The sequence below is a fragment of the Pan paniscus genome, chromosome 1, assembly GCF_029289425.2.
Source record: "Pan paniscus chromosome 1, NHGRI_mPanPan1-v2.0_pri, whole genome shotgun sequence".
Taxonomy (NCBI): domain Eukaryota; kingdom Metazoa; phylum Chordata; class Mammalia; order Primates; family Hominidae; genus Pan; species Pan paniscus.
The window spans coordinates 26,608,472-26,621,701 of record NC_073249.2 but is presented as its reverse complement, the minus strand read 5'-3'; the positions used below and the strand labels follow the sequence as shown (position 1 = coordinate 26,621,701).

Below are 13,230 nucleotides of genomic sequence, written 5' to 3'. Positions count from 1 at the left end.
TATCTGTTCAAATAACATCTATTAATTTTTCAGAACCAATGTTCCCCAGAATACACCTGGAAGATCTGTTTTCTAATCATTTATTAACTTAGAGCCTCTGATAACTTATTCCCTATGTGACATTGCAATAAGGCCTACATGTCAGTATGACTTTTTTTGGCCCGCTGTGAATGTTTTGCTTGCATTTTTAAATAAAATTAAACTTTTTTTTTTTTTTTTTTTTTTTTTTGAGACGAGTCTCGCTCTGTCGCCCAGGCTGGAGTGCAGTGGTGCGATCTCTGCTCACTGCAAGCTCCGCCTCCCGGGTTCATGCCATTCTCCTGCCTCAGCCTCCCGAGTAGCTGGGACTACAGGTGCCCGCCACCATGCTGGCTAATTTTTTGTATTTTTAGTAGAGACGGGGTTTCACCGTGAATTCGATCTCCTGACCTCGTGATCTGCCCACCTCGGCCTCCCAAAGTGCTAGGATTACAGGCGTGAGCCACCGCGTCCGGCTAAGAAAATTAAACTTTTAAAGGCATACAAATAGCCTTATATTCACAATGTAGTATACGGTGATTTGGGGTTCCTTATCCAAGTCCAAAGAATAGGCAGGCAGGCACAAGCTCTCTCTGTAGTCTCAACTGGCAGCCACAAATGCCTCCTAGGCAGGTATTATAAATAATAAATGCCTCAGAAATCAGGCCTCCAGTAAAGAAGGAAGGGCAGAACACTTCAAAGTAGAGGACATGAGAAGATTCAGGGATACTCTGAAGATCATTTAGAGTTTTCTAGTCCCTCATTTCATACATAAGAAAAGTAAGGCCACAGCCAGAGCAAGAGCAAGACTCCCAATCTTCTGACTCCAAATCTCAGCTCTCTCGTCTAGGTCATGCTGCCTCCTGGTCCTTTTGGGGTACAAGATCTGTGGGTCGGGCCGGGCGCGGTGGCTCACGCCTGTAATCCCAGCACTCTGGGAGGCCGAGATGGGCGGATCACGAGGTCAGGAGATCGAGACCATCCTGGGTAACACGTGAAACCCCATCTCTACTAAAAATACAAAAAATTAGCTGGGCGCGGTGGCGGGCGTCTTAGTCTCAGCTACTCGGGAGGCTGAGGCAGGAGAATGGCGTGAACCCGGGAGGCGGAGCTTGCAGTGAGCCGAGATAGCACCACTGCACTCTGGCCTGGGTGACAGAGCAAGACTCCGTCTCAAAAAAAAAAAAAGATCTGTGGGTCTTTGCAACCAAAGATAAGCTGAAAAAAGACAGTGGCCATGTGGCTGCTAAGGAATAGCTATAAATTTTAAACTAAATAGCTTTATCAAACACCAGCTTCAGCCTTAGAAAGTTGAAGAAAATTAAGAAAAAGTTAATTTTTTCTCATCAGTCTAATCATTATACGATAGGCTCATTTCTTGATTTTTTTTTGGGGGGTGGGGGGGGACAGGGTCTCACTGTGTCGCCCAGGCTGGAGCGCAGTGGCATGATCTCAGCTCACTGCAATCTCCGCCTCCCAAGTTCAGGTGATCCTCCCACCTCAGCCTCCCAAGTAGCTGGAACTACAGGCTTACACCACCACGCCTACCTAATTTTTGTATTTTCAGTAGAGATGGGGTTTCACCATGTTGCCCAGGCTGGTCTTGAACTCCTGGGCTGAAACAATCTTCCCAACTCGACCTCCCAAAGTGCTAAGATTACAGGCATGTGGCACCATGCCCAGTGGTATTTTTCTTTAAATATAATTTTTGGTGTGTTTTAGGTCAAATCACTTTATATTTGAGGTCATTTGGCTCAGAAGTCCTATACCTCAGCAATATATGTTGGAAACAGGATGCAAGTAACTCAAACAGGTGATTAAAGATTAAACATTTTTTAATTCCTTAAGTTTTCATTCTGTTTCCATATTCATAACACATTCTGATAGCTATTAATTTATATATGTGGCTATCTGTGATTCTGTTTATCAAAATTTAGGTACTGTAACTCCCAATTCTGTGATGCCAGCTGATCATTTCCTAATCAATTCCTAGAGAAATTTCAGATTTTACAGAGGCTCCTTTCCTTAAGCAAATCAGTAATTTCCGCTGTGGTCATTATTTTCCAGGGCTAAAATCCTAAGACTCCTAATATCTATTGTGTATATTAGGAGCTACTAAGAAAACAAATTTTCTTTTTTTAAAAATTTATTTATTTTCAAGACAAGAGTCTTGCTCTGGCTGTCGCGCAGGCTGGAGTGCAGTGGTGCTATCTCAGCTCACTGCAACCTCTGCCTCCCAGGTTCAAGTGATTCTCTTGCCTCAGCCTCCCTTGTAGCTGGGATTACAGGCACACACCACTACACTCGGCTAATTTTTGTATTTTTAGTAGAGACGGGGTTTTACCATATTGGCCAGGCTGGTCTCGAACTCCTGACCTCAAGTGATCTGCCCGCCTCGGCCTCCCAAAGTGCTGGGATTACAGGCGTAAGCTACCACACCCAGCCAAAAAAAAAAAAAATTCTTTTAAATTGTAGTGATTTTTGTTTTTTAAATACAAAATAAAAAAGTACATTAGATAAAGTAGATCCTAAATATTTTTAAAATGCAAATATACAAACTTGTGTAAGAAATGTGGCTAACCCTAATCTTTAGGGGCTTCTTCTTCCCAAACTCCTATAAATAAGAGTCAAATGAACGTAGATGAATAGACTAAAATGGATGTTGTTAGGCTTACCGTAAAAGTGTGGAAAAATCATTACCACTCCCTTTGTACATTCCCTTTGTAAAGAATAAGAGCAAATTATGTTGCCATAGTTTTCACACTGTCTTTTCTTAAGAGATGGGGGATAGACTGACACTTTTTTTTTTCATTATCTACAAGATTAAACATTGACTTAACACTAGATACTCTGAGCCAAGAGAAAATGGGAGTTGTTTCCTCCCATTCCTTCTCACTCTTTTAAAGCTTCAGTCGCCCATTTTTCATAATCACTAACAGTTTAGAAACTCAACTTGACACACAAAAAATTTAATTCAAGGAGAAAAGGCACGATTGAAACATTTTGCAACCTTACGCATTTATTGTGCAGATGGATTTTTATGCCAAATTCTTGACTTGAACTAATTTTTTTCAGTGGAGAGGTGTTTTGGTTTGTCTTGGTCTTCTGTTTTTTGTGTGTATTTGTTCTGAGAGAAGGTAGACAGGAGTTAGGAAAGTTCAGAATCAAGTAAGTGTTGGGGTGGAATGCAATTACCCACAATCTTTCTATTTTCCCAAGGACTCTAGACACACTCCAGTCTCTGGGTTTCCCCAGTCTTCACCAAAGTGTGGACTGGGTTCTCCCCGTCTTCAGCGAAAGCATGAATGGTCTCCACTAAAGTTAAGCAAAGTTAAGCAAAGCCTAAATGGCTGAGTACAACAATTGTATTGTTTTAAATTGATAAGTCATATGGTATCTCTAAATAATCACTTAATGTTAGGCAAAGCATAATCAATATCATTCTTTTTACTTAAGTATAACAATTTTTGTTTTTGTTTTGTTGTTTTTTGTTTTGCTTAATGAACTCAAAAGACAAAACACTTTTTGTTTGGAATCTGATATATCTAGAGATTATTTTATGGTACCTTTTGTTCTTCTGTGAATTCAGAATTATTGTGTTGAGCTTGGGCCTCCTTTTGTAGATGTCTTGCTAATCTGTAAGAAGAAAACATATTCTTTAGAATGGAAGAAAAGCGAACTACTGCAACAAAGTGTAACAATTTAAAGCTTTTTAACATGTGAAGTACGATTATTGTCCTGTTTTTAAAATACAAATCTACATTGAGAACCAAATTCTTCTCAAAAAAAAAAAAACTCTTTATACAATGATGATGAAAATAAGATACAATACTTTTCATACCATTTCACTGGGACAAACTTCAGCTCTAGGCAGTAAAAACAGAGCTGGAAAGAATCTCAAAGGGCATCTAATCCAACTTTCTTTAGTATGCATGACTTTCTTCTATAATAAGCCAATAAGTAGTTGTCCAGATTCTGCTTAAACACTTCCAGGGAGCACCAGTGATTATACCAACCAGAGATACTTTATCAGTCTGTCATTAATTTGGTAGTAAAATTAGTCCTAATCCAAATTACAGCAATGACAAAGTGGTAATAATCCATCCTACTATCAATATATACTTTTGAAAACATGTTTTCATGGAAAATAAAGCAAATTCTCCACCAATCAGCAACAGAAATCATTGTCCAATTATCATTATACTTAAAAATAACAGCTAGGCCTTGCATGAGTTTTTAGTGGATGGATCTATATTATTAGTCCAAGCTCAACAATAAGGACCCAAAGTTATTTCTGAGACAGCAAAAAACTTGTATAGTTTAGTTTGTAAAAGTCAACCCTCTTACAAACTAAACTATAAAACTATGGTTTCAACTATAAAAAGACCAATTTTGGACAAAGGATTTGAATAGATAGTTCTCCAAAGAAGACATAATAAAATGGTCAATAAGCACATGAAAAGATGATCAACATTACTAGTCATTATGAAAACACAGATCAAAATCACAATGAGCTATCACTTCATACCCACTAGAATGAGTACAATTTTTTAAAAAATGGAACTGCATCCTTATGGGGGAAAGAGAGAGAAGACAACAGGTACTGACAGGATGTGAAAAACTGGAACCCTCAGATATTGCTGGTGGGAATGTAAAATGGCACCAGCCACTGTGGAAAACAATTTGGCCATTCCTCAAAAAGTTAAATATAGACTTACTGTATGACCCAGCAATTTCAAAATCCTAGGTATATATCCAAGAGAACTGAAAACCACATGTTTACACAAAAAAAAACTGAACACAAATGTACAGCCAAAAAGTGAAAACTACCAAAATGTCCATCAACTGATGAATGGCTAAACAAAATGTGGTATATCCATTCAATGGAAAATTATTCAGTCAAAAAGAGGAATGAAGTACTACTAACATGTGTAACACAGATGAACTTCAAAAACATTATGCTAAATGAAAAAAGCCAGATGCAAAAGATTATACGTTATATGATTCCATTTATATGAAATGTCCAGACTAGATCAATCCACAGAGACAAAAAGCAGATTAGTGGTTGCCAGGAGATGAGGGAACTGGGAGTAACTGATACCAAGTATGGAGTTTCTTTCGGGAGTGATGGGAATGTTCAGGAATTAGACAGTGGAAATGGTTGTACAACACTGTGAATACACTAAAAACCATGGAATTGTACGCTTTAAACTGGTAAGTTTCATGTGATGTGATATTTATCTCAATTTTAAAAAAATATACGAGAAAAAACTGGCATAAGAATTTGAAAATTAAACTCCCAAGCATACTATGTATTATTCTGGGTGGGCAATAGGAACAGGAATACAAAGGGTAGCAAGTGCTAGATTTTCTACCAAGCCAACTGCAGGAAATAGTTTATGTTTCCAAATAAAATGTACTAGATGGGAGTTCTATGCAATCATGTCTTTAAAGATAAGGCATAAAGTACCTTATTCTTGATGGCCTCTATCCAATTTATGAAAGGTTTGCATCCTCCTTAACATAAGGCAAGAATTAGCTTCAAAAAAACTTAATATTTGCAAGATAGCCCCACTGTGTTACTTAGTTGAACTGCTTCTATTCATTTATTTCTTTTCTCCCAAAGCTGGAAGCCTCATAATATTTTCCCTAAAATGTCATTCATAGACTCACTTTTTGTGGATTCTATACAGGAGAAGGTACAAATAGAAACAACATAGCCATTGTCTTTGTTCTGTACTTGGTTTCTTTTCTAACTCTTACTGGCCTACCACCTACATGGAGTACTCCCGAGGAATCTATACACTGTATCCTTAACAACATCAACTATACATCCCTGAACTCAGGGAAGTTACAGTGTGGAATGAGTTTCTTTGAGTAATTCTACACATAATTTGCAGTGGTGGCCATCAACCTAAGCAGAATCACTGTCAGAAGGGTGTAATTCTACACTCCTGTTCAAACGCTAATTGGCAATAGGGAAAGGAAGGATGCTTGATTCAAAAGGAATCTTGCATAAAAGTTATGCAAGGCCAGGCAGAGTGGCTCACACCTGTAATCCCAGCACTTTGGGAGGCCAAGTGGGTGGATCACCTGAGGTGAGGAGTTCGAGACCAGCCTAGCCAACATGGTGAAACCCCTGTCTCTACTAAAAATATGAAAATTAGCAGGGCGTGGTGGCTGGCACCTGTAATCCCAGCTACTGTGGAGGCTGAGGCAGGAGAATCGCTTGAACCCGGGAGGCAAAGGGTGCAGTGAGCCAAGATCGCACCACTGCACTCCAGCCTGAGTAACAAGACCAAAACTCCAACAAAAAAAAATGCACAAAAGAATCGGAGGAAATATTTGCAAATCATATATCTGATAAAAGACTGTATCCAGAATATATAAAGATCACTTAGAATTCAATAGATAAAAGACAGGAAACTCAATTTTAAAATGCGTAAAAGATTTGAAAAGATAGTTAAAAAAATTTACAGAAGGAAAGGAAGCATACAAAAAGACACTCAACTTTATTAGTCACTAAGGAAATGCAGATTAAAACCACAGTGAGGTATGTATTATACACCCGCTAGAATGGCTATAATCCAAAAGACAATAACAAATGCTGGTGATATGAAGAGACTGGAACCCTCCTGCACTGCTGGTACAAATATAAAATGATACACCCAGTTTGGAGAATTATTTGGCAGTTTCTTTATAAAGTTACACATAAATTTATCATATGATCCAGTAATTCCACTCCTAGGCATCTACCCAAGAAAAATGAAAATATATGTCCATGCAAAGACTTGCATTTGAATGTTCAGGGCAGTATTACTAATAACAGTCCAAAAGTAGAAACAATCCAAATGTCCACCAACTAGTGAAAGGATACACCAAATATGGTATATCCATAAAAGGTAGTATTACACACCAATTAAAAAAAAAAAAGCAATGACACATGCTACAACATAGATGAAACTTAAAAACATTAATTACGCTAAATGAAAGAAGTCAGATGCAAAAGATCACACCCGGCATGTGGTGGCTCATGCCTGTAATCCCAGCACTTTGGGAGGCTGAGGCAGGTGGATCACTTGAGGTGAGGAGTTCGAGACCAGCCTGGCCAACATGGTGAAACCCTGTCTCTACAAAAAAATACAAAAATTAGCCAGGCGTGGTGATGTGCACCTGTAATCCCAGCTACTCGGGAGGCTGAGGCACAAAAATCATGGAGGTTGCAGTGAGCCTAGATCATCCCCCTGCACTCCGCCCAGGGTAACAGAGTGAGACTGCGCCTCAAAAAAAAAAAAAAAAAAATCACATACTGCATGATTCAAATTTCGTGAAATGTCTGGAAAAGACAAATCTATAGAGACAAAATGTAGATCAGTGGTAGTCTGTTGCTAGAGTGGGAATATGATATGGAGTGACTGCAAATGAACACTAGGTGTCTTGTGGGGGTGATGGAAATTTTCTAAAATCTGTAACGATGGTTGCACATCTTGGTAAATTTCACTAAAAAATCATTAAATTGTACATGTAAAATAGATGAATTTCATGTACATAAATTATACCTCAATAAAGTTGTCTGTAAAATAACTTTTTTTTTGAGACAGGAGGAAAAAAAAAAAACCTTGCGCAGGCTGGAGTGCAGTGGCATGATCTTGGCTCACTGCAACCTCTGTCTCCCGGGCTCAAGCAATCCTCCCACCTCAGCCTCCTGAGTAGCTGAGACCACAGGCGTGTACCACCACACCAGGCTAATTTTTGTGTGTTTTGTAGAGACTGGGTTTTGCCATGTTGCCAAGGCTGGTCTTGAACTCCTGAGCTCAAGCATTCTACCCATCTAAGGCCTCCCAAAGTGCTGGGATTACAGGCATGAGCCACCGCACCCAGCCATAAAAAGAACTTTTTAAGCCGACATGAAAAATTAATTTTCTATATCCACAAATAAGTATACCATTTTAAGACAAAGTGACACCTGATTTTGTCCACTGAGGGAAATCTACACGTTCTGAATATTAGATGAGCAAATAAAAGTTGACATTCTATTAGGAAAAGTGAAATAAACCTGTCAAATATTCTTCTCTAGGGACTCATCTCACCCTACAAAGGTACCTACAAGTAAAACGGGACTATTCTCAAGGGAGAGTTTTAAACATACCTTAAGCACATACACAAGTAACTCCTGGAAACCCCACAGCATTCTGTGACATAGAAATTCGTGCTTCTCAAACCATCTGTAGCAAAGCATCACTTTTTCCCTAAATTTGTTCTAGACTAATACTTTTGTGAAATACAATTTCAAAAATATCATGAGGATGTCAAATTGCTATAAAGTTTCCACATGCTCTCAATTTCTTTCCTTATCTTACTGCACAGCAGTAACAGTTTACAGACCATCACCAATCTGTGGACCACACTTTAAGTAGCAGAGACATAAAGCACAGCAAAAATGACAAGTGGGGCCGGGCCTGGTGGCTCATGCCTGTAATCCCAGCACTTTGGGAGGCCAAGGCAGGCGGATCACTTGAGGTCAGGAGTTCGAGACCAGCCTGGCCAACATGGTGAAACCCCGTCTCTACTAAAAATAAAAAAAAAATTAGCCAGGTGTGGTGGCACGCACCTGTAGTCCCAGCTACTCAGGAGGCTGAGGCAGGAGAATCACTTGAACCTGGGAAGTGGAGGTTGCAGTGAGCCGAAATCGCACCACTGCACTCCAGCCTGGGCGACAGAGTGAGAATCCATCTCAAAAAAAAATGACAAGTGGCCATTATCCAGTCTTCAGACTCATTGATTCACTTAGCAGATATTTATTGGTTTTTTTAAGACGAGTCTCGCTCCGTCACCCAGGCTGGAGTGCAGTGGCACGATCTCCCCTCACTGCAACCTCCACTTCCTGGGTTCGAGCGATTCTTGTGCCTCAGCCTCCCGAGCAGCTGGGACTACAGGCACACGCCACCACGCCCGGCTAATGTTTTTGTATTTTTAGTAGAGAGGGGGTTTCGTCATGTTGGCCGGGATGGTCTTGAACTCCTGACCTCAAGTGATCTGCCCGCCTCAGCCTCCCAGTGCTAGGATGACAGGCGTGAGCCACCACACCCAACCAGTTAGCAGATATTTATTGAGTATCCATGTGCTAGATAAATATCTCAGGATTGATCCTGTGAAATGTCTGATTCTGAGCAACAGTTTCTGTGCCACTCTACCATAAGTTAGGGGCCACATATCCCCAGATAGCTAAATGCAGTTATTTTTAATTGATCATCTAATACTTTAGATGCCTATTTTAGTCTTGATAGAATTCATTTAAATCTTCCAATAGTATTTTGGCATCAACTCCTTAATGCTCCCATAGCATACTCCTAAATTCATCCATTCAATAGAATAATCACATAATATCTAAACAAACAATGATGTGTGGATAGCCTAGTACTACTCTGGACACTAAGTATACAGTAGAGAACAAAACAGACACCGCCCCAACACCCTGCAACATACGCCCATACTTTACCCTCAAAGAGCTTACATTACAGTGGGGAAAGACAGTAAACAAAACAAAACAAATACAGAAAATGTATTTTCAACTGTAGCCAGGCACGGTGGCTCATGCCGGTAATCTCAGCACTCTGGGAGGCTGAGGTGGGTGTGGATCACGAGGTCAAGAGTTCAAGACCAGCCTGGCCAAGATGGTGAAACCTGGTCTCTACTAAAAATACAAAAATTAGTTGGACGTGGTGGTGCGCGCCTGTAATCTCAGCTACTCAGGAGGCTGAGGCAGGAGAATTGCTTGAACCCGGGAGGCACAGGTTGCAGTGAGCCGAGATCGCGCCACTGCACTCCAGCCTGGGCGACAGAGCAAGACTGTCTCAGAAAAAACAAAACAAACAAAAAAAGAAAATATATTTTCGATTGTGGTAAGTACCATGGAAAAAAATGAAAAAAATGAAGCAGGATGGGGAGCAGGAGGTGTGAAACTGAGATAGAGGCAGTGGGGGTGGACAAGAGACTTTGCAATTTTAAACAGGGTGGCCAGAGACAGCCTCATTGAGGATATTTGAACAAAGACCTGAAGGAGGTGACAAAGTGACCCAAACAGATAATGGGGGGAAAAGTGCCCCAGAAAAAAAATACAAGAGCCCTAAGGCAGAACTATGTTCCAGGAAATAGCAAAGAATGTGGGAGCACTTACTCTTTTCATACTTCCGTAATTGCAACACCCAGTTACTCTAAAATCTTCCACTGGATTCTCAGTGCTTTGAGGGCAGAAATCAAATTTTATTCATCTTTGTATCCCTAACCCTTAGTTGTCGAGTCATGAAATTGTTTAAGCTACAGTATTATTACATTATGATAATACAGATATGCACTATCTCTCCCCCTACATCCCTCCCATAAATCAGCTCCTGTGTGTTGTATGGCGATAAGATTGCTGCCTACCCAATTAGAAATCCCAACGATCCTAGACTCTTCCTCCTTCTATACCCTCGATATCCAGTCAGTAACTAAATCCTGTCAATTCTTGTTTACATCATTATAGTGGCCCCCAATTGGTCTATTTTGCTGCAGCCTTTCCTCCCAGATATTTCAAATGAAAAAGATAATTTGCATTCATTTCTGGATATATTAGGTAATTTTAAACTCTTGACCTCATTTTATATGTAGCCTACATGTTTACAGAATTTAAGCCAATCATTACATGTTTTCACTGAAATTTGACCCTGGCAGTTTTTATAATTTGAGGACTACTAGAATCATGAAGTTCAATGGTTAGTACTGAGGTCCAACAATGGATTTGCACGTGCCTATCACCCTCACCTTCATGTTCCTAGAAATTCAAACTAAACAGCTTGCATATTCAATTTTCCTTTGTAATTTCAATTGGACATGGTATTCTTCACTTTCCATTGTGAAGTCGGCTGCCCAGTGTCAACAGCTGCTAGGTCTCACCACCTCACAAGTAAGAGATGGCTTTCTATTTCAAACTATGCAATATTAGTTAATATACAGAATGGGTATACATAGGTGCTTACTAATTGGCTACAGTATGGAAGGGTGTGTTCTCCAGTAATAAAGAAAATCTTATCATTTGTCTAATTCACTTACAGAATTACTCTCTCAGTACATCTTAAGCACTCTGTAGTAGAGACAGGATTTGGATTTTCTTTTTTAAATCCCAGATTTCAGTGGTATCAGCTTGTGACCTGAGTAATCTGTTTAACCTGAGCTTCAGTTTTCCTCATTTCGTAAAATGAGAATAATTATATTCTCACTGGGTTATTGCAAGAGCAAATGAAATCATGTGAAAGTGCAAAACAAATGCTAGTAGTTGTTACACATCGCAAAATGGCTCAGAGCACGGGTTTTTGTCAGAGCTTTTTGAAACTACAGGCGATTCAAAGTCAGTACCTACACATTTAAATTATCTTAATAGATACAAACAAATAACTATTGCGGGGAGACGATAAGAGTTTAGATCTTCAAAGTACCAAGCGTATATTCTTGCCAGAAATCGTTGTGTGTCGGGGGCGGATGGGGGGTGGGGGAGGCCGGGGGTATTCTACTCATACGTGGTTTCATACTCAGTGAAATCTCAAACAATAACTTGCTTTAAACAGAGAATAATTAATGGCGAGTTTGCAAACAATAGCATTTTGGCAGATAGTTCTTAAGTTCAGTAAAATGTGCAAAAACCTAAGCAAGGTTTTATGTGTATATAAATCTTGTCTTTTATTTTTTAAGACAATCCTGAAGTTTTCTGTGGAAACCAGAAAGGCAAGAAATTGGTCTTAGGCTGCTCAAGGAAACTGGTACTCACTTGTACCCTGCGGCTATACATTACATACAGGAAAAGGAGGAGGGATCCAAGGAGGGCGTGGAGCTCCTGTGCGTGGTCCATTAATTCACATTTTGCTCTCTTCGGTTCACATCCTGCGCGGACTCCACCCAAGGCAACCGAGCGAGGGGGTGGGTGGGACTCACAGCCTACCAAATAACAGTCCCAGAAACCGAAACGAAATCGAGGTGGAATTCTGAAAACACGGCTCACCAGAAAGAGGGGTGGAGAAGGAGCGCGAGAGGAGACCCTTCTTTTGGCAGAAGAGGTATCCCTGGCCCTCGTTGCTTCCTGGGCTGCCCCCCCATCCCCTCAATCGCAAACAGTTCCCTCCTTTCCTACACATGGAAGAAGGAAGACACACACAGAGCAAGGCCACTCATCCTTGGAACGTGGGCGGAGAACACACAAGTATTCCTCAGAGAATTTCAAAAGGAAATCGAGGAAAAGCAACCTGGGAGAGGCGGAGGAAAGGAAACTGACTGCCAAGTGGGGGACCCGCGAGACGGTGGAAAGGAACTAAGCAGATAGCCTGCTGGGGCCTGCGCCCCAGGAAAGAAGGGCTACCTGTTGAATGGAACTGTCCCTGCGGAGGCGGAGAGGGAAGAAGGCGAGTCACCCCAGAGAGCGGAGCCGTTGTCCCTAGAGCAGCCTCGCTGGGGCTGGTGGCGAGGGATCTCAGCCCCAGTGCCTGCGGAGCCCCACCCTGAGAAGCCTTGGCTGCAGATACAGTGATGAGAGACACCGACAGAAACAAGGGAGAGGCGCACGACTGGAGCCGGTCTGGCCCGCTCCCGCGGTTAGTCACTCACATCTGATACTCGTCTATCGCCTCCACCAGCTGGCCCCAAGAGTCGAAGTCGGCGCCTCTCCTAAAACTGGCGCCCCAGCGCTGCAGCAGACTCCGGGTCACCTCCGACATGGCCGGTCCCCACCCCGTCCCCTCCCGCCCCTACCCCAGCAAGGCCGGGTTCTAGGGCGCCATCCTCCCCCGGCCTGGCCCCGACATTAACAGGGCCAGGAGGAACCGCTACGGCCACCACCGCCACCCGCCGAGGAGCCGCCCAAGCCCATTTGCCGCCACAGCCAAACTTTGCGGCTCCAAAGCGACCGCCCCGCCGAGACCCCGCCCCCGAGGCCCCGCCCCGGGTTAGGTTGAGGCCGCCCCACTGCGCCGAGGGCCGCCATCGCTATTGCGGCATTCTCCCTCGGCTCCGGAGGTAGGGGCAACTCTTCTCTTCCTGTCTGGGAAAAAGACCATAGCTCAAAAGGAAGGCCGAGGGAGAAGTTAGAAAGGGATGATGAACGAAGCGTTTTGAGGGGACTGCAACGCCGCGGCAATACCCGCCCCTGAGCTGCGCGCACTACCGCCTCGGTAGCTGTCATGGCCG

The 13,230-nt window shown here is 42.0% G+C and overlaps 1 protein-coding gene across 1 annotated transcript in view; it reads right to left on the bottom strand.

Moving 5' to 3' along the window:
* AIDA (axin interactor, dorsalization associated) overlaps window positions 1–13,223 on the bottom strand; it is a 44,461-nt gene extending 31,238 nt beyond the window's left edge. The window contains exons 1-2 of the mRNA XM_003814887.5: window positions 12,652–13,223; window positions 3,585–3,654 (exon numbers count right to left, since the gene is read on the bottom strand). Of these exons, the coding sequence (XP_003814935.2) occupies window positions 3,585–3,654; window positions 12,652–12,761 (180 nt within the window). The 5' untranslated portion in view covers window positions 12,762–13,223. The remainder of the gene's footprint in view (window positions 1–3,584; window positions 3,655–12,651) is intronic.
* Window positions 13,224–13,230: the final 7 nt, after the last annotated feature.